The 26,287-nt window shown below is 43.3% G+C and overlaps 2 protein-coding genes across 8 annotated transcripts in view; one reads left to right on the top strand and one right to left on the bottom strand.

Annotated features, from left to right (window-relative positions):
• LOC110981252 (uncharacterized) overlaps positions 1-25,826 on the top strand; it is a 36,119-nt gene extending 10,293 nt beyond the window's left edge. The window contains exons 1-7 of one of the 5 annotated variants that reach the window (XM_022238666.2): positions 18,989-19,009; positions 20,537-20,755; positions 21,442-21,594; positions 22,519-22,677; positions 22,778-22,927; positions 23,958-24,107; positions 24,683-25,826. In XM_022238666.2, the coding sequence (XP_022094358.2) occupies positions 20,545-20,755; positions 21,442-21,594; positions 22,519-22,677; positions 22,778-22,927; positions 23,958-24,107; positions 24,683-25,206 (1,347 nt within the window). In that variant the 5' untranslated portion in view covers positions 18,989-19,009; positions 20,537-20,544 and the 3' untranslated portion in view covers positions 25,207-25,826. Of the gene's footprint in view, positions 1-18,988; positions 19,010-19,603; positions 19,911-20,528; positions 20,756-21,441; positions 21,595-22,518; positions 22,678-22,777; positions 22,928-23,957; positions 24,108-24,682 lie in introns of those variants that run through there. The other 4 variants (XM_022238665.2, XM_022238660.2, XM_022238661.2 and 1 more) reach the window with 4 other exon arrangements.
• On the bottom strand, positions 767-19,478 carry LOC110981250 (nucleolar protein 56-like). 3 transcript variants are annotated; one of them, XM_087144713.1, is made up of 11 exons: positions 19,330-19,477; positions 9,198-9,399; positions 8,854-9,024; positions 8,261-8,459; positions 7,377-7,564; positions 6,429-6,580; positions 5,818-5,918; positions 4,314-4,462; positions 3,645-3,766; positions 3,017-3,127; positions 767-2,914 (listed from the first exon to the last, which is right to left on the bottom strand). In XM_087144713.1, exons 1-11 carry the CDS (start codon positions 19,330-19,332, stop codon positions 2,681-2,683), a joined length of 1,632 nt encoding a protein of 543 aa, XP_087000839.1. In that variant the 5' UTR covers positions 19,333-19,477; the 3' UTR covers positions 767-2,680. The 3 variants fall into 3 exon arrangements, with proteins under 3 accessions (XP_087000839.1, XP_022094349.2, XP_022094348.1); XM_022238657.2 differs by having other exon boundaries at positions 767-3,127; positions 19,330-19,476; XM_022238656.2 differs by lacking the exons at positions 767-2,914; positions 3,017-3,127; positions 3,645-3,766; ... (5 more) ...; positions 8,854-9,024; positions 9,198-9,399 and adding exons at positions 11,402-14,628; positions 15,129-15,413; positions 16,011-16,361; positions 16,796-17,113 and having other exon boundaries at positions 19,330-19,478.
• Positions 25,827-26,287: the final 461 nt, after the last annotated feature.

A 26,287-nucleotide genomic window follows, 5' to 3' on the forward strand; every position in this document is an offset into this window, starting at 1 on the left:
TAAGTGTCTGGCTAGTCCTTATTTCTTCTGTTCCTGTTTTGCTAAGCACTGAGTATTCAACTGTCCAGTCTTCATCCACTGAAACCATGACATGTGGGATTGATCTGATGTCTGATAAGCTAGCAAGCAAACCCAATGATAGCCATTTCTGGCAAGGTTTAGTATCTTAATTTCAAAGTGAATTTTTCCTGCGGGCAGTGTTTATTTGTACCACCTTAAATCTTTGTTGCCTGTGTCCCATTCAATAAAAAGTATTTTTAAGACTGTCACAGCTCAGATTACGTGCTCTGAAATGAACCTTTTTCACAAGGAAGCCATTTTGGCCATGTTCCATGAATATATCTTATTCAATATAATCTGTCAAATGGAGAGTTGCCAGACTAATATTTTGGGTGTCATGCTTCCCTTTTTTCATGTTGCTAATGAACATTTCGATGTAATAACAAACTTTAAATTATCCATCATAAATTAATCTGCAGTCGTATTGACATCAGTTTTGTGAAAATCGGAATATACCTTCAAAGCCAATTTACTGAGACAGGTCGGTCAAAAAATATAGTTTTCCCGTGCTGGTTGACATGCGTGTGGCCATGAACTTTAACCAAACTCATACATCAGATTGAGTTAAAAATTCACATCTGTACTGACGAGTGTTTTTCCATGCATGTAAAGTTTCAGTCATGGGACAGCTGAGTTCTAAATGAATTCAATTATGTGTGGAAAAGCAGACACCAGGAAGTAGGGAAAGGTCATAAAAGCGTACATGTACATGTATTTGCTGTTATTATCATGGCTGAACCTATTCATGCAAGCAATATTACAAAAAAAGTATTATTAAGCAGAAAAAGTATTAAACGCAGTAAATGGAAACTGATCCGGTGGTATGCATGGTAGATGGGGGATGAAATAGTCCACCTTTATTGTTTGGGGTACGGTATTTTGTTTTTGACCTAGAATGACAAAACTTTCAAGTTTCAAGTCGCACTCAGCATTGTCCATTTGTAACAACTAAGGAAGGTAGGTACTCTGGCAAAGCCATGTTAACCCTAACCGCCAAGCATATTGTTTGGCTTACAGTACTCAGTACTACAAAATACTAAGTAATAGCCTGAGCCTGAAGGACCTAGCCCTACAAATTACTACTTCTGGCTAGGTTACTTCCATTGTTACTTGTACAGAGAACAATAAAGCCATGCATTCATAGTGCCACTGTATGGTACATTGTCTTTTCTATTGTATTTTATGGCTTCACAGAACAATGCGGTCATGTCCTCTTACAGGTGACAGGGCCGATTAATACATTTTACTACAAGTAGTAATTTGTACTGTTATTTACAGTTAATGCCCAGTTGAGAATACTGTGAACCGTGATTCCAAGGTGGGGTATTTGTGCATTGCAGGGAATTTGCAGAATTGAACACTTCAATTAACTTTCAACCCCTGGTACTTTTTTCAACTTTGATTTTAGAAGGCCAAACTTCAGAATAACTAGAGGTTAACAACTACATTAAAACAAAAGAATACAAATTACAAGTTAATGAGATGACAACTAGATTAATGTGATTGAACCTGCACTGTTTATAAGTACTTCGGTTGTTTCAACAAACCATTTCCCTGTACAATCCAGTTTGTATGAAATGGATAGCTGCTTCAGCTAGATTAAGCCATACAAGAGCATTACAAATGGATTCTTGTCCGAAATTAAAGAAACTACATGTATGATATAAATGGGACTAGCAGCTTGTGTTTCAAATACACAAATGGTTTTTATGGAAAGCATGGGTTCTCCAACATGTCGAGGGAAACACTTCTTATTGTTAGGAAAGTCATAACCAAGTCGTGGGAATTGAACTTTGTCCCTGCATTACTCTTGGTATCCATAATGTCAGTTCTCAACGTGTGAATTCCCACAACTATGGAACAAGCACTTGTGTTCCTGTTACTCTGCTGTTTAAATGTAGATTGGCCGTTCCTTCGAGGAATTGAGAGCATTTTCTTACTTCCAAGAGTAGCTTGCTTATAGGAGGGGACCGCATTTACAGTGGTGGCACTACACTGACGCATGTATTCTTAAGCTCGAGGCACACGTGCACTATGGCAGATCTCAACATCCTATTGATCAAGGAGGTACCTGTGGGTCATGTGCATATCAGCTGCATTAGTGTGGTACCTCTGCAGTAAAATGCTTTCTAATTCCAGTTTCTGGGTTTCTCTCTATAATATTCTGTCCAGGGTTCCCGAGGATATCTAAAGGCCAGTTTCCATGGCTTTTCCAGGAATAAAAATTGGATTGTTCCATGTCTTGCCATTTTGCTGAGAAAAGTTGTTTGGTATTGTGAACTGGACGACTGCCACAGCCGCTACTACAGACTGCTAAGGATAGCCTGGTAAATTCATCAGTAATCTCTTGTAACATCAAAGGCAGCCCATGAAAAATTAGCCTTGCACGATCTTGATTTCCATTTCTTTTCCATGACCTTTTTTCCCCTGAAAACAGGATTCTATAACACCCTTCCCCCCAGTTTTCCATAACGTTTCCATGTTATTCCAGGACAACTTTTACCCCCACAATTTCCTGTGACTATGGGAACCCTACTGTCAGTTCCAGTTATCGGATGCTGCTTGAAGTTGACAAATTAAAAAAAAAAAGGCAGCTCTGTCACGCTTTCCCTGTTACAGGTTACTCGGACTTCTTTCTCTTTTTCTTCTTCTTATCCGTTTTGGGCGTGGCAGTCTCCATCTGCTCCTCTGGCCCAGCATCCCCGCCCCCGACTTCAGAGTGGCGTTTCTTCTTCTTCTTGTCCTTCTTGGGTGTTTGTGTCTCCGCGGCAACCTCTGCCATGCCCTCTTCGTTCTCTTTGTCAGCGTGCTTCTTTTTCTTCTTCTTGGGGGGTTCATCTGTTGCCATGGCAACCTCCACATCCCCGTTGACTGCCTCCTCCTGTAACACCGTGTTGGCTTCGGACTTCCTCTTCTTTTTCTTCTTCTTGGGGGGTTCATCTGTTGCCATGGCAACCTCCACATCCCCGTTGACTGCCTCCTCCTGTAACACCGTGTTGGCCTCGGACTTCCTCTTCTTGTTCTTCTTCTTCCTCTTCTTGGTGGCAATTTCTTCTGCAGCTCTGGCCTGGGGGAACACATTTGGACCCAAACACTGGCAAATTTCTTTCTCAGCAAGCCCAGACAATGAAGCCTCACACGAGTCAAGTGATCTTTGAATGTAACTTCAGCCTAGCAGCCTAACTGGCATGCACCATTTTGGCAGGTCAATTAGAAACTTTTAGGCCAAGGAATACAACACAAAACATGCAAACATATACTCTATAATTGGTAAATCATGCAGTTATCACGAACTATGTTTTGACTGTTAATTCTTGACCCGATTTGTCTCAGTTGTATTACACACTGCACTGTTTACTTAAACCAACATCAACAAGGCACTCCAGGCATAGTTTGTATTGGCTAAAAGATAGGAACTCTTTACAGGTCATTTTTTTTCAAGCAGTTCAAGGTATGATGATACTCAAATTCCAATGTAGCTGATCTGAACTAGCTTGAATACTGACATTTTAAAGAATGTGAGCAAATAAGAACAGGAAGTGCTGAAACCTTTTTCATTTCTCTGTACATCTCAACCACCCTACCTCTTTCACGGCTTCCACCATGACATCGATGTTCTTCCGGGGATGGTCTCCCGTCTCGTAGAAAGATAGGCGCTCTTCCACTTGGTCCTTGAGCTTCTCACCAAACACGGTCGTCGGGAAATCTGGAATAAAACAGTAAAAGCAAAACCAAAAATCTCCAGTGAATTGCCACTCCACTTTGGGTTTAGGGAAAACGGAACACTGTCCAGGGCTGACTGTCAACCACTCGACCCAGGGATTCATTCATAATGTTCCGTCCCAGGATCATGTCGTCCAAAAAACACTCCTTTGAGAAAGACAAGATCCACTGGGTAAGACATTTATGACACATGGTCTTTTTCCACGGACTTGTGTGTTTACAAGACTAACAGGAAATTTAATCATATCGACATGTCCTCCATGAAAGTGTTGCTGAAAGTCAAATCCTGGGCTCACAAACCCTGAGGCGGTAACTGGTGGAAAAATTGGTAAAGTGCTTAGATTTGGCACTGAAAGCATGCTAAATATAGAGCAACTGCTAGATGCTATAATAGGTTTCTTATGCATGGCTTGTGCTTTCGGAAAGAACTCCAAACTGTACTGACTTGGAAGAGCCAATTTCCTTTCTCCAAACTAGCAATGTGCATTAAACGACTAAAAGTTTTGCTCATATTTGGGACAAGCTCCAACCTGCAAAGCAATCGATCCGTGAGGCGATGGAGCACTTGTTGGCCAGGTAGCGAGAGATGCGCCCCTTGTTCTTCTGGCTGGCTCGGCCGATGAATGTGGAGTGGAAGATGAGGCCATACTTGGGTGTGTTACCACGGGTCTTCAAGGCTCTAAAAAAACACCAAGTAAAGGTGTAGTTTCAGTGATTCTCTCAATCTTTACGAAGCTCCTTGGGCACATTGGGTTGACTGGAGATAGTGCTGGGTTCTATGAATGAATATCATCCACTCTTCAACCTAGCCAGCTGCGGCTCAAACATTTTCTGACATATGTGTGCGTGTTTGTTTGTTTTTGGCATGCAAAGTTTATGTAATGCCATTTTGAGCAGAATGTCTAAATGCCGCAGAACTCTCGGAGCCGCAATGCCAAAATAAGGGGGACCTTTTCTCCAAGCGGAGAAAATCATCACCACGTCAATTCCTGGAGTTCCCCGGTCATGCCTGAACCGGTACAACTGTTTTTTTTATGGTAGCGTAGCCAATACATCCCTCAGGTCAAACTACAATTCATTATGCTGCTGTGGAAGTAGTTTGTAGCTACACCCCCCCAAATAACTCCGAGCAGAGAGGTGAATGGTTTTTACTACCAGGTCACTTCCCGGTCATATGGGCATCTTGGGGTTACTGATCTTTCAACACTCATTACTCTGCAGTGGTTGGGGTCTAACCAATGGGAGTCTACAGGCTTGTGGTGTATGCTTGGGGTGAGGATTTCATGGAATCTTTGCCAAGTTGGCCCGTTGGAAAAAACAGTAAGACCATACTTGGTGATATGTAGAGACTTTCATCACCGCTCCGTTGACACCAAGGATTTATACAAATCATATTAATAATTAATTAATAGATGTCAGCTGACCACATTTGTTTGATATATGTCACAGTTTCCTGCCAAAGGCCCATAATACACGTATGCTGATTGGTCAAAATCTGGAGGTCAAGAGGGGGTTCTAGCGTAATTAATAGACCTACAACATAATGACGTAATGCAGTGTTTACTGTGGTGCATTGTGGGTGAAAGGTGGGATGTTGCAGGAAAAAAAAAATGCAGTTCTGGCGTTCGTTGAGTACTTGATAAACACAATGCAGTTCATATGGAGTATTTTGGACGATAATCAGGATTTTAAAATTTTTTTCATGTCAGGTCGATACACACGCAATATAGTATACGTTACACACAACATGTCACGTCAACTCGTTCCTGCAACATCCCCACCTTTCACCCACAATGCACCGCGCTAAACACTGCATTACATCATCATGTTGTAGTTCTATTGCTGGATATTCTCAGGTTATCATAGAAGCTAGTGTGCAATTCAAGCTACCGTTCCACAGGTTAGATCCACATTTCACAGAGCAAAAACGATTCTGCTTAAAATGTCCAAACAATTGGCTCAAAGCTGTTTGTGGATGCTTCCAGGGCCTCTAGAAAATAACAGTTGTTCAACTGTCAGAGAAAATAGCCTTACCTGAACAGGGCTTTCTCTGCTCCTAAAATCTGAACAGTAGAGGCGGGGTACTTGGCCAGGTTTGTAAGGCTACCTGCCTTGGATATTAGTCGGGCTCCAACCTGGAGAAAGAAAGAAACGGTGTGTGTGTGTGTGTGTGGGGGGTTCGATTAAAATTCAACACCCACATTATTGTCTCAATCGGTGTCCAACTGTGGTAAATTTGTGAAGTTTCTCATTAACTCCTGGCAAGCACCAATACTGGCAATGTACTTGCAAGTACATTTAAGGTTAAGTTTATGGTGCATTTTTTAGGGTTGTGTGAAAAAAAAAACACCTTTAAGTTTGTCAGCAAAGAGAACAACTAAATACCAGCGTTGTAGTCCTATCACAAATTCTTTCACAAGTCCAGTCTTAAGCAACAGGGAAAACAATGACAAAGCAATGATTTTTTCTTGGTCTTTTTGAAAGGCTTGCATCCCAGCTTCAGACTGGATGACTTGTGATACACTCAATAGAACCTGCAAGGACCTGTATGGTCCTTGCAGGTCCTATTGAGCGTATCACAACTTATACTTAAATACTTCAATGTGCATCCCCAAACGCAGAATTTTTCAAAGTAACCATCTCACCTGCTCCCCGATGAGCACCGAGAGGTTGGGGGCCACATTGTGCATCTTCTCTTGCAAGTAGGCGTGGAGGCTTTTACGATAGTCGTGCAGCGCGATCACCCGGGTGGCAAACCGCTCGATGTTGATCAGATCGATGGGAGATACGTCCATGCCTGCAAGGCATCATCACAAGACACCAATTCAAGAGGACCCTAACAAAAACCTTTCAACATGAAAGAATCCCTGACCAATGCACAATATAACTGGAACAAGGAAATATGTGAAAATGAAAATTCACTTTTCAAATTACATAACAAAAGAAAAATAAAGCTCTTTGGATTTGACAGTCATGCAAACACATTTTACAATTTTTTTTGTCTTTAACTGTTGCAGTGGACCTTGCAAAACAAATGAGGTACCAGATTTACTCTGATGCAATGAAATCGGTCTTCTGCCAAAGCCAGCCACTGACAATTATTTCAAACACAATAAAACTGGAGCAAATGAAAAGTGAAAACACTTGTAATACTGAATAGTCAACTGGCACAGAGTTTGAATTATAGAATCTGGACATTCCAGGTTTTCCCTACGATGCAAAGCACTAAAAACTTCCACCATTTGCCAGAGTTTCCCTGGTACCATGTGGACTCTTACATCACATTTCCCGAGACTTCCGGATTTTCCCTGAAACCCAGGGAGTAACACTTCGGCCAATGACTGTGGCTGATACTATTTTTCTAACATCATTTCTACTTTCGTTCTGGAATTGCATGTCTTTCCAGACTTTTCCCTGACACTATACAGTCTTGTGCTGGAGTTACTACACTTCCCAGATATTCCCAGACACAACAGTGACTCTTACACTGGACTTCCCAGACTTGCAAGATTTCCCCTAACACAATAAGGGCTCTAGCACTGAACTTCCCTGACACTCCGTAATCTTTCCCTGATAAGGGTATGACAGTTTACCCATGGAGGAGCGGGCGGCATCCAGGATTGCCTTGGCCTTGGCGCTGTCCATCACAATCTCCTCCAGCTTTTCCAAGCTGTCTTCTGTCAGATCCTTGCGATTCTTGACAAAGTGGGCCACCTGGGCGTACATGGTATTGTCGGTGACCAGCTTGACCAGCTCGGGAAAGTGATAGGAGTACCACTCTCTTGAAGAGAAACCAGAACATAAAACAATGTTTATTTAAACAGTAAATGTCAACAAATGCAAGAGGCAGTCCATATGTCTAAACTTTTGCGGGAGATACTCAGTGGCCAAAATTCTGACTCAGCAGTCCAAGATATGCACTCTTTGCACACTCTATGCACACAAAATAGGCATTAACTCACATCCCGCTTTTACTTATTTCAAGGGTTCCAAGTCATATTGAAGTGGAGGTCAATTTTCTTTAGGGGGGCTGAAATTTTTGGAAAGAGTAACCCGCTTTCTGTGTAATTCCAAATGTTTCTCTGAATCATATATTTAAAAATGTGATTTTCTTGGCTATTTCGATGATAGCATTATTCATGCCTGGTCAGAAATGTTGAAACAATGTCAGACGCAAAGCTGCCAGAATTATGTCACATTGTCACCTTACCACTGGAAAGCTATTTTCTGCTGAATTAAAAAAAACAAATGTTTCAATTTTTGAAAATTCCGACTTCCAGCTCATTTTGTGGTGACAGGTCACATTTTTCAAATAATGTCTATTCTCATGAGTATGCCGGACTGAGCGATACACCAGAGAGCACAGAGTGCCCTTTCCCATGCAAACCAAAACAGAGTAACTTTAATAAACAAAATGGCCGTAAGACGCATTTTGTGGGATGGGGTCACACTCCCAACGGCACCAGTGGCTACTGACTTGATTCTCATGGAGAAGGTGTTGACGTCTTTGTCCAGCTGGTCCAGCAAGCTGATGGACTGGATGATCATGTTGTCCACCCGATGGACATTGAACTTGACCTTGCACCGGGAGTAGCTGTGGCCCAGGCCCAGCTGGGCCTTGGACTCCGCCTGGGCGGTCAGCCCTTTGATCATCTTGTGGAAGTGGTAGCGCAGCCCTGGCACGTGGAGAACGGAACTGAATGTTAGAAAAAGGTTCTCACACAGACAGGTGTAAACCCCAGCCCTACTTCAGAATAAGACTACGCAGACAAGAGTGGCCTTCACGAGAGAACTGACCCTCTTCTTGAAGATAACGACAAGTACATGGTGCAACCACACACCAACACCAATAGTATAAAAAAGGTTTCTGGGCAATCATTGGTTCTCATGTCAACTTCTATTGGATGAGAACTTGACAATGCTGTACGTAGTCCAGTTCTCACAGGTCCGGCAAAACCCCATCACGTGCCATCCAGCCTTGAGCCAAGGCACCAGCTAGACACACAACAGAGGATTTGCCAGTGGCTGTACTGGAACCCATGATCTTGGGAACACAGGAGCGCACCTTACCTCTGAGTATTTCCCCCACCACCCCTGCTGACTGGCAGGGTATGCCCAGGGCCTCCTGTATGGCTGCCCCTATTTTGCTGTCTCCCACCCCCAACGTGATCTTCTTCCTTTTCTTGGGGGATTCCGGGAGGTTCGTCTCAAGGAACAGGCGTAGGTCGTCATGCATAATGCCTGGGGGAGAGACATTGAAATAACTTCAAACACTTTCATGACCTCATACTGCTGTTCTTGAGCTGATGCCAAAAAGCTCCAAAGTGACACGTTGTGTATTGGCATTTTTACGTGAAATTGCCCCATATCTAATTGCACGTCAATAACATTCCATCACAGACTAACACTCTTACCTTCTGATATGCTGTTGATGTTGTCCAGGGCATTGGCTCCTGACTTGAACGGGGCAAATGCGTGCAGTTTCACCAGGGAGGCAAACTTGCCAAACTCTGTCACACTCTTCTCCACCTGGCTGTGAAGCATGGAGATCTCCTCAAACTCCACCACTGAGAACAGTCCGTAGCCGGACGCGTGCTCAAAGAGGACGTACATCGCCTGTCAGGAAACAAAATGAATAAGATAACCATGCAACTTTTGGTCTTCTTGCAAAAGCGCTCCTACTCTGTAACTGTTTGGAAGGCAACAACTCTCCGAAGTGGCTGCATTAAACTCCTCATTGGCCCTAACCTCCCTAAATGCCCTAAAAATCTAATATTCTATGGGCAATTTTGGAGGATTTTAGAGGACTGAGCCTGACTGTGGATTCTTTGTGTCAAGGTCTTGGGTTATACCTTGTGTTGTTTATGCTCTGCTGTGCATAGGTTCAGGCCTAGATGATACATGTACATGAAATCATTCACACACATTGCCTTTGGACAACATTTGCACTGCCTACGCGTAATGAAATGAATTGCCACAGGATTTTGAAGTATTGAGACAGTGGTCATCAGTCATGCAATTTTTACTTGGACAAAAAACAAGGAAATTCAGATATTTACAAGACTTTTTTCAGTGGCACGAGTGTGAAGTGAAAAAGGAGGAAATCTACTAATCTGAAAAAAAGTTGCATGCCTGGGTAGTCCCTCCAAGGAACAGCGTTCAAGAAATAATAGATGATTTTTGAGGATTGAGGCTGTATCCAAGTTTTCCACAGGGGAAGCTATAGGATTTTGGACTGACGATACATCCAAGGCTAAAGAGCGCAGGTGAGTAGGGTTACTCCATTCTCTAAACATGGTGAAAATTCAGACAACAAGCTTTCACACTCCATCATGAGCTCATTTATTAGGCAACTCTGTGAAGCAATGGATCCTTTGGGGCTCTCAAATGCATGTGGGGGATTCAAATCCAGCAGCTACTTTGCAACCTTGGGCATTTATCATTTTACCTGTGCTTGTCTCTATCAACTGGTGAAAATGAGCAACTGCAAGAGCATAGATACATGTAGATGTGCCCAAATATCGGTGGCAGAAAATGGTCTAGTGGCCTGGCCACAGCACCTTAACCCCTTCTCGGCAGGAAATTTCTTTCCGAAAGCCGACTCCAAGAATTCCAGCCTCGCTTGGCCACGAAGGCCACCTGCCAAACCGCAAATTCTCGGTTTGTGGCCCAGCGTGCTCTGCACGCTTTGAATTACACGGTGAAAAGGCTGATTGTTCAGTGGCATGCGGCTCTACTCACGCTTCCACATTCCCGTTGCCTCTTTTCAAAGTGGGGACTATTGTGAAGCTGGTGATTATTATGCAAAATCGGTCTTTTCATTTCTGGGCTACACACAAAGACCAATTACCGTATACACAAGAGCCAGGGTCTGCCTTCTGTCACCATGTTCGCTTGAGCGTGGGCCGAGAATAATAGCTGAAAAGCGGGCTGAGGATCTCAATTTTTAAGCAGCAGAATGAATGAATATTTGGAACTTGTAAGTACACTTTTAAAACTAATTATTACATGTAACATGCAATGCATTAGTAAGCCGGGTGATCTACTTTGACCTTGAACAAATTAGGTGACATTATTATTGTGTTGTGAGTTACGCTGCCTCCGTGACATCACAGTAGCAATGCCTCCAAAAATTCATGGTACATGTATACTGCAAGGTTGCAACTGAGTCATGACTGCTGGCGAGAAATGGAAACAAGTCCAAAACGTCTCCGTCCAACTGGCAGGACGTTTTCCAACAATATCGGAGATTTCCTACCATCTCTACAGACGTGCACTTGAACACCTGTTCAAGAGCTCCTTCACAAAATGAACTGAATCCTGGGTTTCATTCATAACAGCTCAGTCTCTTCCCCTCCATGTCTACCTTGTGTGCTGAGGATGTCAGTTTATTTCCCCCAGATTCAAAATTCAAAGTATTCCAATTTGTTCAATTTTAAGAAATTCAAGCTCTTCCAAGATACATAGTATCTGATACAGGACAAGCGAAAAATTTTAACCATCTGTCAGGTACAATGTAGTCTTCTAAACTGAGTCACTCCCCAATATTCTGATGATCTGGCACTGAGTCTCCCAGCACCGTAAATTTACTCTGAAAGATTAGACAATGCCACAGAAAAACTGGCCAGGTGAATGTTTTATTCCAAATGGTTTTGGACAATAAAACTGCTGATGTATAACCCCTTACCTCCTCAATAAAAACTCACACAAACCAAACATAAAACTTGCCACTAATAATTACACACAGAAGATAATGTAAAGTTCTATTTCACTTGTCATTTCAAAAAATTTGAAGCACTCTTTACAAAGTTTTCCAAATGGATATAATCCAAGATTTGAAAAAGGACAGTTCAACTGAAGACAATTCTTCTACGCAAAGAATGCAAGAAAAAAAAATAAAATAAAAAAATCAACATAGCACAAGTAAAACAAATGCATTAATATAAGAAGTGCATAAGTGTTAACTGTTATGATTCTACTGTTTTCATATCTGGTCAGAGATTAACCCCTTGACGATGGGAACTTTTTTCTGAAAGCCGACTCCGAGAATTCCAGCCTCCCTTGGCCATGAAGGCCACCTGCTAAACCGCAAATTCTCGGTTTGTGGCCCTGCGTGCTCTGCACACTTGGAATTACACAGTGAAAAGGCTCATTGTTCGGTGGCATGCGGCTCTACTCACGCTTCCACATTCCCGTTGCCTCTTTTCAAAGTGGGGACTACTGTGAAGCTGATGATTATGATGCAAATTTGGCCTTTTCATTTCTTGGCAACACACAAAGGCCAATCACCATATATAACAAGAGCCAGGGTATGCCTTCTTTCACCATGTTTGCACGAGCATGGGCCGAGAATAATAGCTGAAAAGCGGGCTGAGGGAGTCAATTTTTACGGTGGCTCTTACTGTCATCTGTCGCAAAGGGGTTAAAGAACCACGCTATATACAACTTGGCAAATAAAAATGACCTGCCAAGATGGTCTTACTGAGGCTGCACTAGCTCACAAAATATATACACTGGAACATTTAGACTTTCATATCAGGCGAGGACATTATCAGAAACACAAATCTGAAATATTTACAGGAATTCCATCGTCCATATCAGTAAAAAGAGATTGTTAAACCATTCTGACATGCTACATAAAGACAAGTCAAGAAATCCCAGTTCAAGTTGATGGCAGCCGTGGCAGGCTAAACTGAAACCCAATAGAGGTTCAAATGTGAAAGTGAGATTCAGAGTTTCAACTTTATTCCTTCTTCCCTTGGTAAGTTCACGGGAAAAAGAAAACACTGCCATTTTACAGGTTTTTCCAAGTTTTGCAGCAGGAGAAATCTTGAAAAATGTCCCAGGAATTCAAGAGAATTCCAAAGAAATGGTGAAAATCATCCTGCCAAGCTATGCAAGATTTGACGCAAGGCTGTGTAGTCCATGAGAGCTCACACGCTACAAAGATTTGTCTGAGTAGTCGGTATCATAACCCAGAACACCGCAGTGTCTCACAGAGTTTGCAAATAGCAGAATCACTGAAAGTGACGGCCGAATCGTGCATCTCTTTAAAGTCTTCTTAAATTACTGCAGGTTCGCATTCAGAAATGGAAGCAGCTGGACATCCTTGGCATCCAGGAGAGACCTCTTGGCAGCAATAGCAATGCCTGCTGTGCTAAATAGGTGCTCTGATGGGACGCTGGTGGAGGGGATGCAGAGATACTTCATAGCGACCGCCGAGAGTAGTGGGTACCTGGGACCGTTCTGCTGCCACCACTTGAGCGGGTCCGCCTCCAGACCCAGGCGGGGCTCTGTCAGGTACCTCCGGATTTCATCCTTGGCTCCCCCAATGGGCTCCGACTCCTTGACCTCCACGCCCTCCTCGTCAAACATGTCCCCCAGCAGGGAGGCCCAAGCGTGCATGGGCTTCTTCTCTGGGGGCTCCTCATGGGCAGCATCTTCCATAACCTTGTTGTCCGTCAGAAGCATTATCTCTTTGGCGATCTCCTCTTGGATGGCCACCCTCTGCTCCTCACTGAAGAAAGGAAGCTTCTTGTAGCGAGCGTCCAGGAATGTAGCTCTCGGTAGGATGATCGAGAGGCTAGGATCCTCATAAACAGAGGCCAACTCTTTTGCCATGGCCTGCTTCATTTCGATGATCTCTGGTAGATCATCGTCTTTGCTCTTAAGAACTGCCTTCAGGTAGTAAACAGATGGTAGCAGGCCTGATGCCGTGGCGTAGCTCCTGCCGAGGATCGTCTCTGCCAGGGTCTGCAGAGGAGCCAGGACCTTCTCTATCTCTTCCACAATCTTTATGTCAGCCTCAGACAACACCAGCTCTGTCTTCTCCGCTGCCACCAGGACTGTTTTCAGCAACTCCCTCTTGTCCAGGATGCCGCGCAGCATGCTGTGTGTCGTGCCCAATGGGACACTCATGTCTTGCATCGTAATTGTCAGGGGCTCTTCTGCCTGGACCACTGGCCGCGCTTCAACTTGCTGGATCGTGGTCAGTGCCGAGATGTCCGCTTGGTCCTCCACGTTGATCTGGGCGGCTGTTACTAGCCGCTCCAGCACGTCCAGCTGCCCTTGGACATCAAGCTGCTGGTGGGTCTCGTAGTGCTGAGAAATGTCTACATCTTCTGTGCCCACCTGGGTCGCACTCGGAACATCCACATCCTGAGAGACCACCTGACTCTCGCTTGGCTGTTGGGCAAGCGACGTGTCAACAGTGATGGGAGCGCTGTGAAGGAACTCAATGAGCTTTATGCAGCAGCCCAGGGGCCCTTGGACACCGGGGCACTGAAGCCCTGCTTTGACGATGGTGTTCAGGGTGTGACCCAGGCAGGGGACATGCTTCCCTGTGAAGCTGTTCTTGACGGCATTGTTGGTGACCAGAGCACTGATTTTCATGGGGTCCTCACTGATGGTCCAATCTGCAGCGACCTTATTCAGACAGTCGGCAATGTGGCTGGCATCATGGGGCAATGGGAACTGGACATTCTCCAACATGAAGCTCTTCAGCTCCCAGTCCGAGGTCAGGAGGTGTGCAGTGACCGTCATGTACTGGTCAACGCTGGAGCGCCCCCACATGTCAATCGAGAGTGCTACATGCTTTGCATTTTTCAATGCTGGCAGGACAGTCAGATTTTTGACTTGGTCATACAGGCGCGGCATAATCCTCTGAGTGAAGTCCTCCCGGGACGGGAGAACAAAGCGGGGGTCAAACTCATGCAACATCTTGCGGAAGCTGGGCTCCTCCAGTGACGACAGGGGCTTGAGGTCTTTGGCAATATAGTTCGCAATACATGTCGAAAGTCTCTTTTTCCTGTTGTTCATCATTGAACTTCCACTTCGCTTGGGTGCCTATGAACAAATCAAAAGGAATATTTTTTAATTAAACTGACTCAAAAGCAAATATCAAACATGTTCATACTTGTGTTTACTTTGATTGAATAAGAATAATAGACATTCTAAATGAGGGCAAACTTTTTTGCCATTTTATTCTGGGACCCTCCAAAATCCCCACTGTGCAAGAAAAAAACAATGATTTCTTTGTATTTTGAAGGGTTATCAAGCTCCCCCTAAAGTAACAGTGACTGGTTTTTATCTCTCACAACCCAGCAGACTCCATGAAAACCTCCTGTTAGGTTTTGTGGGATCTGGGAGGTTTGGGGCTAATAATACAACAGCTCACATTACTACTTGGCTAAATGCATGTGCACCTCAGAGTTTCTATATGCATACAAAATACACCTAGATGTGGTTCCTCCAGTTATGTCAACATTTATTTGAATTGTAAAGCACTTCTACTGTTAAGAAACAAAAAGAAAATTGCGACAGATCCATTTTCTGAGCCTGTTCACCTCGGCCGACGTCGATGCTGCAACTGTTCGGGGGATCTGACTGATGTACACCTTGGGGTGCTTGTGGTCCAGGTGGTTGCGCATGATGGTGGTGCTGGAGTTGGCGTACATGAGCTGCTTGCCGCACAGAGCGCAGACAACCTTGTCGGGGCTCTCGGCCTCGGCCGGATCGTCTGGGTCGGGCAGGAAGCCAAAGAAACGCCAGATGGGGCTGGAGCAAGCCCCTTTCTTATGCAGGAGACCCTTTTTCTGCAGGAGGTCATCTGAGTAAATGTCTTCTTCGCACTGAGGGGGGGAAAAATGGTCGTCTTCACTTATGAAATCGCAAAAATCAAAATCTCACTTAAAAACACTTCTGAGAAAAACTTTTTAATAAAAAAAATATCCAAAAAGAAGTGGCTTGGCTTAATCATTCGTTTGGCAGTTAACAAGAGGATATCTGTCAGTTTTTAATTGTTTCACACGTAACAACAGAGCTTTATTTTCAAGGTCTTTTTTCTTGGCAAGAACCTTTCTGAATCCTCCAAATCATTCATAAAAGATGAAATTAATGCCATATTCTTCACACATCAACTTTTGTTGTATTCTACCTTAACAGCCCAGGTTCGAATTCCTCCCAGACGCAACAGGTGGATTGGGTTTTCAATCCCTGATTCCGTGAATTAGCTCCGGAACATTTAGTTGAGGTTTCCTCCCATCTCTAATCAGAATATTTCTTCATGGTCTGCTCCCCAATAGTTCATTGACAACTGATGGAGCTATTTTGGTTATGTAAAATATTGATAGTTCTGTATTTTCGTTAAATGTGATGCACAAGAACAGAGCAAATTGCATATCTTTGCCGATGCAATAACTGACGTTCAAGTCATCGGCCAAACTCACCAGTGAGCTCAGGTTCACCTCTTCGGTCTCAAGCTGCTGCTCCTGGTGCCGGACCTTAGGGTCGGCCGCGTTGATGTTCAGCATGTCTTGCGACACCTCCACCACCTCCCACTGGTTGTGCTCGGCAAACTCGCTCTTGTGCACCATGCGGATGTGGTTACGCATGGGGGAGGTACCGCCGTGGTAGGTGATCTTCTTCTCACACAGGGCGCAGGTGACAAACTCCTTGATGGGCTGCTGGGTGGCCGGGTCCTGGGGGAAGAAGAAGTAGTTCCAGACCCAGCTGGAGCTGCGCTTGGGCACCACGTTGGCCTTCTTCAGGCCCTCGCCGAACTGAATCCTGCTGGCTGACTGAAGGACAAGGCAAAAAATACACAGACCATCCCATTACAGTATTCGGTAGATGCTGAAATCAGGAAAATAAACTGAAACTCTGCTAAATGGACCAAACTGCAAGAGTAGCCATGTCCTCTGTGTTGAACGATGGGCCCGTTTGTTTCAAGCGGATCCGAATCTCGATCAGTGATCCATTATTGATTCGACATCTAAACCTGCCAAATCGATTGAACGGATCAAGATTCAGATTTGAGTGAAACAAACAGGTTCTATGCAGTGCCCAAAGTCAAGGTTACAATTTATCCATGCAAAAAAGCCTGATTTTACTTTCATTTTGCACACAGCAGGAGAAAAATCCCGACATTAGACTTTAATTTTTGTTGGAACTATGAAGGAAAAAAGGAAAAGGTTAAATAAGGGAGCATTTTTTTAAAAGAAATCTGACTCACCGAAAGTGAGGATGACCGACGACCACTCGGTCTGCCAACCTTTCCCTTGGCTAGTGTCTTATCTGGGGTGGTACTCGCGAGCGTTTCAAACACGTTCGGGTGACGCCCCTTCAGGTGCTTGTGCATAACGGTCGTGCTCTTGTTGTACGATAGGCTCTTGTTGCACAGCGCACAGACGATTTCATCCTCATTGGCCGGCTCACTGGGGTCATTGGGGTTGGTCGGGAACCCAAAGTATTTCCAAATGGGGCTGGAAAAGTTCTTTCGAACGAGGAGGTTTTTCGGCACGGTAACTTTCTGGGCAATCTTGCCGCGAGGCTGTGGGAAAAAAGAATAAAGATGAGTTCTCTTAATTTCGGCAAGCACATTGCCAGTGGCACGGTAGAACTTCTCTCTATTCTGATATTCCCAGCCTTGCAACACAACTTTCATGTGCCTTTGACACCTCCTCATATTTCGAAAACACTTTTCCTTTGCCAAACCCTTGAATTTCAAGGAATTTGTCATCACCTCTGATTTATTAGATACAAATTGCCGAGGGATTCCACTCTTTTCAAACTGATTTCAAAAAGTAATTGTGAAATTTATAATTCCAATGCAAGGCTAGGCCTACCACTCAAAAATCTACTTTTAGTAAGTTTACAATTACAAATCCTTTTAGGGGCATATTGGTATGAATGTGATTTATTCCCTTCATGTAATAGTCTAGATGCTATACAAAGCAATTCATCAGACAAACTTATTAATACTGACATTTGGTCACTGAAACCATTTTTACTATGTAGGCCTAACATGCACTGAGCTGAGGGATCAACTGATGATCAGATCGGACATCGGATCGGGCTGATGTTCGGCAACATCAGCAAAACATTGGATAGGCAAAATTTGACGTTTCTTGCCGATATGAGTACCAGTGTTAAATTGAAGAAAAAAATCTACACTCAGTTTTGGCAAACACAAATCTGTATTCTTATTTGAGTATTCAAAAACTTTCATTTAAAGAGATAACTAAACAGTTATACCATTTTTAAACCCATGTAAAGTATCCCCAAAATTACATCTGCATGATCCATGCTGCAACAACTCAACACACAGACTGCAGACCCAAAAAGCAGTCAGTGTACATGTTTACCATATCCATTGACCACCATGAAAAGAGCCAAGGAACAACACCCTGTGTGGCACCACAAGGTGCTGTGTGACCAGTCTGAAGGTAGCCTGTGATTTAGCCTTTACTCAGGTATGTGTGGCTACCTGGACACACGACGCTCACCTCTGCCATTGGCAAGACGAAGACACCAACACGAGTGGCAAAGCCACGAGCTGAGCACGGTGCACCAGTGCCATGCGCATCTTGACTAAAGGCCACCTGTGATTTGGTCTGAGGTGCTGTCTATTCCACATGTACCGAGTGCGTTGCGTGTAAATACGACGGAGCACTATTGGTATTGTGCGAGCGGCAATGTGATGTACACAATTTATTCTCTCAACTCAGTGACAATAAAGGCAAAAAGCTAATCCTATTACAGGTAATACGCAAACTGACATTTCAAATTGTAAGACAGTATGCTGATTTTGTGTTGTTAGGAGCAGGCCTACATCGTGTTGTGGTTGCTTTTACAGTTACTGTCAGTAAAACCATCGGATTGGACATCGGCCAATGTTCCGATTAAAACATCGGACAAGAGGGTTTAACTCTTGTAACTCTTGGAAGCTGATGGAACATTCCCATTGAGAATGAGTTTACAGTAATACCTTTTAAATTCAATATCACACATTTTATTTTTGTAATAAAATTCATCCCCAACTTATGCCCAAACTTTCATCAATCCAGTCAGTTTCAAAACTCCATCACCATGAGCCTGATCGCAAATACTGCATGGTTGATTTTGCACAATGGTAGAAAGGCATTCTGGGAAGGAAAACGGAGCACAATGCCTTTACCATTTACAAAATCACCCATGCAGTATTTGCTGTAAGGTTTAAGATCACAGCTTTATTCACACCCAAATATTATGAAAACTCTTCACACTTCCATCACAGTATTTCAAAGAAAACATAAAACTGCAGGCCCCCATCAATATACCAGTGACTCTCAACACTAACATAACCAACTGAGGGCCAAAACTAGAAGTAGTGGTCACTGAATAGCGCCCTCTACAGTTCCTTTAATTTGTTCAAGGACTGAAGGAGCTTCGACAACTGGCCGAGAAGGTGCTGCCAAGCCTTAAGCCTACACGACAGTGTTTTACTATATTAGTACTATAATTCAAGCGCACAGCGACTGGATTTCAAAAGTGCCTTTGCGATCAACGATGTGATACTTTGTGCAAATAGTACTGAATTTCTTTTCACGCCACCACTGTGTCGGAAATATATGATTCATTCATAGGGATGTGCATTATGTGGTTACTCGTAAAATCGCCAAGAAAATATTGGCGACCACACGTCAATTACAATCAAATTGCAATCGAAGTTTACCACTTGAAACACTCGCATGATAACCGGAATAGGAAATAATTATCTAAACTTACCATACTGAAACGTATTACTCATAAGCCCATGGAACAACGGTAGATCGGAGTTTTTTCAACGTGCTTTCTCTCGGCATAATCGCAATCGAACACGATTCCAACGCCACGCCGCGTGCATTTACTGGTGACAACTGGTTTCCAGCTGCTTTATCCAATACTTCGCATTGACCTGTCGTGTACCAGTTAAATAAAGCCTCCGCTCAGCTCATCAGGTTATCGATTTTGAAATAATAATTTGTGAAGAAGCCCTGAAGATTCTGAATAAATTTAGGCTTTAAAAATATGACAAAGAAATTTAATCAAGGGTGGAATAGAATTGCTATTCTATAAAAGAAAGTTCGGTGTTGATGCACAAAATAAAAATAGTCTGGTCCCAATCTTAGAAAAAAGTCGTCCTTCAAGAAACGTGTGAAGAAGGGAACCGAACACCACTGTTGCTCGGCAAAGCACGCACGCACGAGTTTAGTGCTTTTATTTCCAACGGCTTTTTTTTTGCTTTCTGTTTCCCGAATCGGTAAGTGCTGGCTGCCTGTGCTTTGTTCAGAAAATATTCAACACAGCTTATACAGCGACAGAACCAGGTAATAATGTCTTATCCCAGAACTGTGGGGTCCGACGTCCGGCCTGCTCCCACGAACGGGCGGACTTCGGACCTTACCCCATTAGTACTGTGGCCCGAGATCCGACGTCCGCCCCGCTGTCGGACCCTAGCCCCACTAGTGTGGCACGGAGTCTCACTCCCGCTCCATCCTCAGCCACACATCCGTATATGCAATTTCGTGTTGGCGTACTGAAATTTTCGGCGCACCCACTTATCACCGTGAGCGCAATTTAATTTCTTTTGTACACAGAGATGATCCTTAGCCTCTCCGCTTTCTTAGGGCCATTTATTGAATGATTTTACTCATGTTGTCCTGGTTTTTTCCTGTCTTTTTGCCTTCACCCATTCAATCTCACGGACTCGTTCTCACTGTCGCCATCTTTAAAATAAGACCGTTGAACATTACGTCACTTGACCCCTCATCGTCTTGACGGCTGTTCCATGTCAAGACATATCTAATACACGGACTGAGCGATAATATACTACATATGCCAATGGGCTCTTCCAAAACTTTAGCAGCAGTTTAGATTATCATCATTTCCCTCATCACAGCAGTCAATAATAATTGTCGAATATTAGTAGTGTATGTCTGCTGCACATCCTCAGGTTGAGCAATGGAGCTAAATCCAGTTCTTGGGCCAGGTGACTGCCCCCAGTCTGGCCTGTGGTATGTCATCTCGTCCATGGGGCTACACCCCTCTGTCAGGGTGGGCCACACCTGCAGCTACCTGCCGGGCAAGACGGCAGCTGACAAAGGCAGACTGGTTGTGATTGGAGGTGCTGACCCAAGCGGGGCATATGCAGAGACATATCTGCTGGACCTGGGTAAGTGGAGCTAACATTCCGACAATCTTACCGTTATGATTCCTCTCTGATCCATTAAGCACCATTTCATGGTCTTTTGACCAATCACAGCTGTAAGTTAGGTCCACCACGTGTTCACCAACATCTTACATACATACAGGCATGATTGGCACAATTAATACGCGTGGCTCCAACATGCATGTGTCATTGGAGAGCGCACGTGTGTCATTGGAGAGCACACGCAAATTACCTACGTGCACAGTGGATGGAGCTAACTGTATCAGGCTGTTGTAACAGCAGAGAACTAGCTCCCCTTCAGCTACCAAAAAATTGCAAGAGTTACACATCTTACACTGTCCTCCCTACAAATGATTTTTAAAAAAGCATTGATGTACGAAAACAAGATTGTCCAAGGTGCAAAGGTTAATTTTGGACTGAAAGAAAGTTTTTAAAGATTGCCAGTATTTGTATTTATATACAAAGAGGGTAGGGTAAGGTTGCCAGCAGGAGCAGATATCCTGCCAAAAGTGCTGGAACCCTGGATCCATTTCTAGGCTTAATTAGCTATTTATTGCTCAAAACTTTGCAAACTGTGAATGGGCCAGCGTAGCTAATGTTGAGCCTATTTACTGGCCTGGAACCCTTGATTTTTATTTACTCTTAATGAGCCAATTCAAGTTTTCATCAAGATTCTTTTTTTTTAGCAGACTCGTACCAGTGGACAACGCCAGACTACAGTGGCCTGAGACCTCGCTATGAACATGCTGTTTTCCAGCCGGTCAGTCAACCAAACAAGATATTTGTGTTTGGTGGTGCTGACCAAGGTAGAAACATGAATGACCTTCAGGTGCTGGACGTAGGTAAATCTAGCATTACGTCTTTGGGCCAAACTTGTCTTTGCCAAGTACAATAACTTCCTTTATAAACTTAAGCTATCTGCACCTTAATAATAGCTGTACTTTTCTCTAGGGATGACTTCACAGAGCCAATTTACTGTGACTAATCCCAAAGTTGCGAGGGAGGAGAATGGCTGTGGTTTCACTGGAGTTAGTCACTGCCAGGAATATTCAGAAAGTTCTTCAGTACATTCAGGAATAACTCTGATGAATGTTATAACTAGTTGTGTCCTGTTTGACTACATAATAGCAATCAGAAATTGTGGATTTTGCCCACAAGAAATGTAATGAGAATATAACTGTTTATGTGTTGAATCAACCCATCCAATTTTTAGTGCTTTCCACTGCACTGTTAAAAAAAGCTCTCAAATCATTCAGATTCAGCTAAATCCACTTGGAATTTTTAGAGGATTATGTTGGCTTGTTCCCTCATGAGAGTTCGTGTTAAAAAATTGTGCTGTTGGTTCTTGCGAAATGGAGGATTTGGGAAAATTTTTAGCCAAAGTTCATGGTGAATGATATTTAATTTTAAACATTGGGCTTATTGTTGAGTCAGCAGTCATGGATATTTGTTCTGAAAAAGGGCTTTTTATGCATTGTCAATTGAGCACAAAATGTTTCTGATTTCATTGAGAGCCTTGGAGCTATGAGGAGAGATCTTTGGAAGGTGCAGGTTATACTTCCTTCCTGTGGTAGGACAAATGGAATAATTTTAATAAATGTTTTATAGTAATACCAATACCATTCCTATTTTTACAGAAATTAAGGTGGGTATCAAAAATTGTTCTCAGATACTTACAAATATCCCTGAGAGGAAACCATAATTGGTGCAGTTCCTGAAATAATCCTTTTCTGTCATCGTGGGTTTCATGTCTCATTTCTGTTCAGATGCTGGAAAGTGGAACACTGTGACTGTCACTGGTACCCCACCTTCCCCACGGACATGTCGAAACTGTGCCTCACTGGGTGACAAACTGTACGTGTTTGGTGGTGGGCACCAGGGCGCGGAGCCTGTGAGTGACAGACAGCTGTATGTCTTTGATGCAGGTGTGAATGCCTTGATTAAATTCAGTCATAAATTTAAAATCAAATTTATTTGGCTGCTCCTGAGGCATTTTACTTTAAGCCCTTTCTTTTCAATTTACAGAGAGCGTGACATGGACATGTCCAGAGGTCAAAGGTAAAAAGCCATCTTGCCGCCATGGTCATGTGATGGTTGCCGTGGGAACTAAGATATACTTGCACGGAGGAATGGCCCGGGAGATCTTTTTGAATGACCTGCATGAGTTTGACACGAGTTAGTATGCGGGAGATCATGTGTACTAGAATGTGCTTATGTGCTTGATTTGTCAACTGTAGAAAACATCTCCTTACACTTTTCCTAGAAGTTATGTAATGGTTCCGAGCATGAGCATGTTATCTGCCCCTCATGACACACTGCATATATGTGCAATGTAGTTTGTGCACACGTGGAAGTAAGTAGATGCAAGTAATTTAGTGAATCCAAAGCGGCTCAAGACAAGAGGCACTAGTGGGAAATTTGAGCCATTTCTTAACCACTGATTGGTATTGCCTGATACCCAGGATAAATTTTGTGTGCAGGTTACCAGGGAAAATCGACCAGTGGTCAACAAAATTGGTTGTCGCTCAAACTTTCCCAGGGCCATTCAAATTTTGCCTGGCCTCTCTCTTTGTCACTTTCAAGGGAAAAGTTGTGCAAGGAATAAATAGGACATTCCGTGCAGTTTTCTTTGAGCAGATTTCAACTTTTCGTGTCACGAAGTTTCATTGAAAAGAAATAAAAGGTATAGCTTTGAAATTTCCTGGAGAAATTTACTCCCCTTCGAGAAATAGGGAAATGCTCAGGAAATCTCAATTCTGGGCACATTATTTGGTAAAAATCTGTTGCATTCTGCATTCAAATAATGTAAAACGAGGAATGTTTTGGAGTATCACCTGCAAATGAATGGAAGGGGGTCAGTATATATTTTGTACACAGACCCCTCAGAGTTTTGCCTACACTGACATTTGTGGTCTGTGGCTTCCTGAATTACAGTAACAACATTTTGAAAATGTTTACATTAGATTCAAAACAGATTCAGCATTTTTACCTGGTGACTTTGAAGTTTATGCATGTTGAAGCTTGGCCGTAGTTGTTGCTGCAGAGATAAGTAATAAAAAATCCTCACATTGGTCAATATGAGGTCAACAGTCACAGAATGTGGGTTGTAGTCAGTCTACAGCTGGTTTAAAACAAACCAAGATATCTCAGAACCCAATTGCTTTTCCCCATCATCAACCCATTTCTTTTCTTGTTTTTTTCGTAGAAACTTTGACCTGGAAACAAGTGCGCTGCAAAGGTGATATACCCGTTGGCTGCACTGCCCATGGAGCTGTTGCCGTGGGCGACAAGATGTTCATATTTGGTGGTATGACACCAAATGGAGCGTTAGACACAACTTATGTTTTTAATACATGTAAGGGTCACTTGGTGTAGAAATAAGAAATATAACAACAGCCGTTTGTATGAAAATTTTTATATTATAGCACCAAAATTTTAAGGTACTTCATTTCCCTGTGGAAACATTTCCCTGTCTGCAACATTCATTCTTGAAATCTCATCTCCGTTGGGTACATGCAGGGAACAAAAAGAGTAACTGCCTAGTTGCAACTGTTTGGCAAGATCAACCATGTGCAAAATCTAGTGATTCCCCTCGGCAATTGCAGCAAAATATCTTGCTTAGGGACACAAGTGCTGAAATATTCTGGTTGGTATTAGTTCCTCATTTGTTATCCAGTCTGAACAAGTTTTGGACATCCTGCTTTTCCATGCATGTGATTTAATCACCTTCATATAGTAAGGGGAAGTTGAATCAACATGTTGGAGGAGCAGTGCCAAGATTGAATGTGCCCTGTCTGCAGTAATGAGGGATTGTCATAGTAAGAAGAGAGATTCTAAAGCCATGCTTTTTACTCCCCCTGCAAACGCTGCTCTTTTGCGATGCATCTTCACTGGAACAGCTAACTGAATTTGCTTGTTATCTTCTTGCAGCCAATTTAAGATGGCAACGAGTGAAGATAGACGGTGCACCTCCTGCCTGCAGGCTAGATTTTGCAGTCTGCACAGCCAGACTTTATTATGATGTTGTTGACAGAGACGATACCAGCTCTGCCTCGTTGGAAGCTGCACAAAAGCTGGCCACTGTTCTGGGTGGGGATCTGAAATGCGGCATGGAGGACAACGACAGACTGAAAAGTGAAACGGGCGACGGAGAAGTGCCAGAGTCCAGCAAGTCTCTGGAGGGCGCCGTGACCAAACCGCTTGGTGCCTCGGGAGACACAGAAAACCCTGAAGGAGAGTGTGAGCTAGATAGGGTCTTGCCAGCAGAGGGCGCCTGTGGCTCAACTGCAGGTGCTGAGGTTGGCGCCGCTTCACCAGACGAGGGTGCCGTTGCTGTTGCAAGTCCTTCCGGGAATAGCCAAGGTAACTGTGTCGTCTGTGTTGTCCATGGGGGAATGGATACGGAAGGGCTGATATTTGATGATTGTTTGGTTCTGAGGTTGGATAACTTGTAATTATGATTAGAGATTTTTGAGGACAAATTATCTGGTTAAACTTTTCTGACGGGTTTCCAAATTGAACTGAACACGTGACCTTATTCTACAAAGGATTGGTCCGCCTTGCCTCCAAGAGAGCATTGTTTACTGTTTACCACAATAATTCTCTCATGTGCCGGTACTGGAGATCTGGTCTTGTGTCATATACCTGTGCAAGAACGGGCGAAGCCCTGAAAGTCGACAGAATAATGTCAGCAGTTCTGTACGATGCCAGTCCTTCCTTCCAGTTGTCACATTGGCCTATGCATCAAATACGCGGTGCGTTTTGATGGTTACATGGTGCGTGGTGGGTACAAGTTTAAACATTGACTTCCTGCAAAAGTTTCTGGCCACAGTGAGGTTTGTGGTCGGTATGAGATATTTAGGTTGTGCTCAGACTGAAGCTTGCTTAAAGAAGATGCAGTATCAATGTGTGACCCTTGGAAAGGTCAATGTGACCTTAATGCATTGATTGAGATGTAACTTCACTTTCAAGATGGGATGCCAGACGGAGATAATGACTGGACTACAATAAGATTTTCTTTGTTGGATATTTTGATTTCTAGAAGCAGTTGTGGAATAAATTCTCGAATATTGTATTATTTGAGCCTGTCTGTTGATTTCAGTTTATGTTTCCATAATAATAAAAATCATAGGCATGTTGAATATCACGACAATTATTGAAATCATGATTTTTTTTCTCATCAAATATCAAATCGGGCCTTAATCCCTTAATTCTTTATTCTTAGTCCTAAAATCTAGCCTTTTTATTTCCACCGCGAGTGGAAGATTAACTGAATGACATTCGTCCAGCAGTTTTCCGGGAGTTCGACAAGAACGTACATGAACGTGCAGTCCAGGGTACCAAGTCGCTGATCAGCACCATAAGTGCACTCTCAAGGGAACCATTGACCCAGGATCCAAGCTGTATCAATACCCGTACTGATGTGCTACTGAAAGCTTAATCACAGTGTTCCTGTATTTTTCAGTATCCAGAACTGTCATAGTTATCACTCAAATCGCTCTTTTATCATTAACGAAAACATTGTAAGCAGTTTGA

This window comes from Acanthaster planci, linkage group LG13 (assembly GCF_054643075.1).
Source record: "Acanthaster planci isolate LZ-2023a linkage group LG13, COTS_SCS, whole genome shotgun sequence".
Lineage (NCBI taxonomy): Eukaryota > Metazoa > Echinodermata > Asteroidea > Valvatida > Acanthasteridae > Acanthaster > Acanthaster planci.

Excerpts from the sequence above, each read along its gene's own strand:
- LOC110981250 (XM_022238656.2), bottom strand. Across the intron at positions 16,362-16,795 it reads GTCGGTCATCCTCACTTTCG|TCAGCCAGCAGGATTCAGTT; the intron begins GTGAGTCAGATT and ends CTTGTCCTTCAG. Across the intron at positions 15,414-16,010 it reads AGGTGAACCTGAGCTCACTG|TGCGAAGAAGACATTTACTC; the intron begins GTGAGTTTGGCC and ends TCCCCCCCTCAG.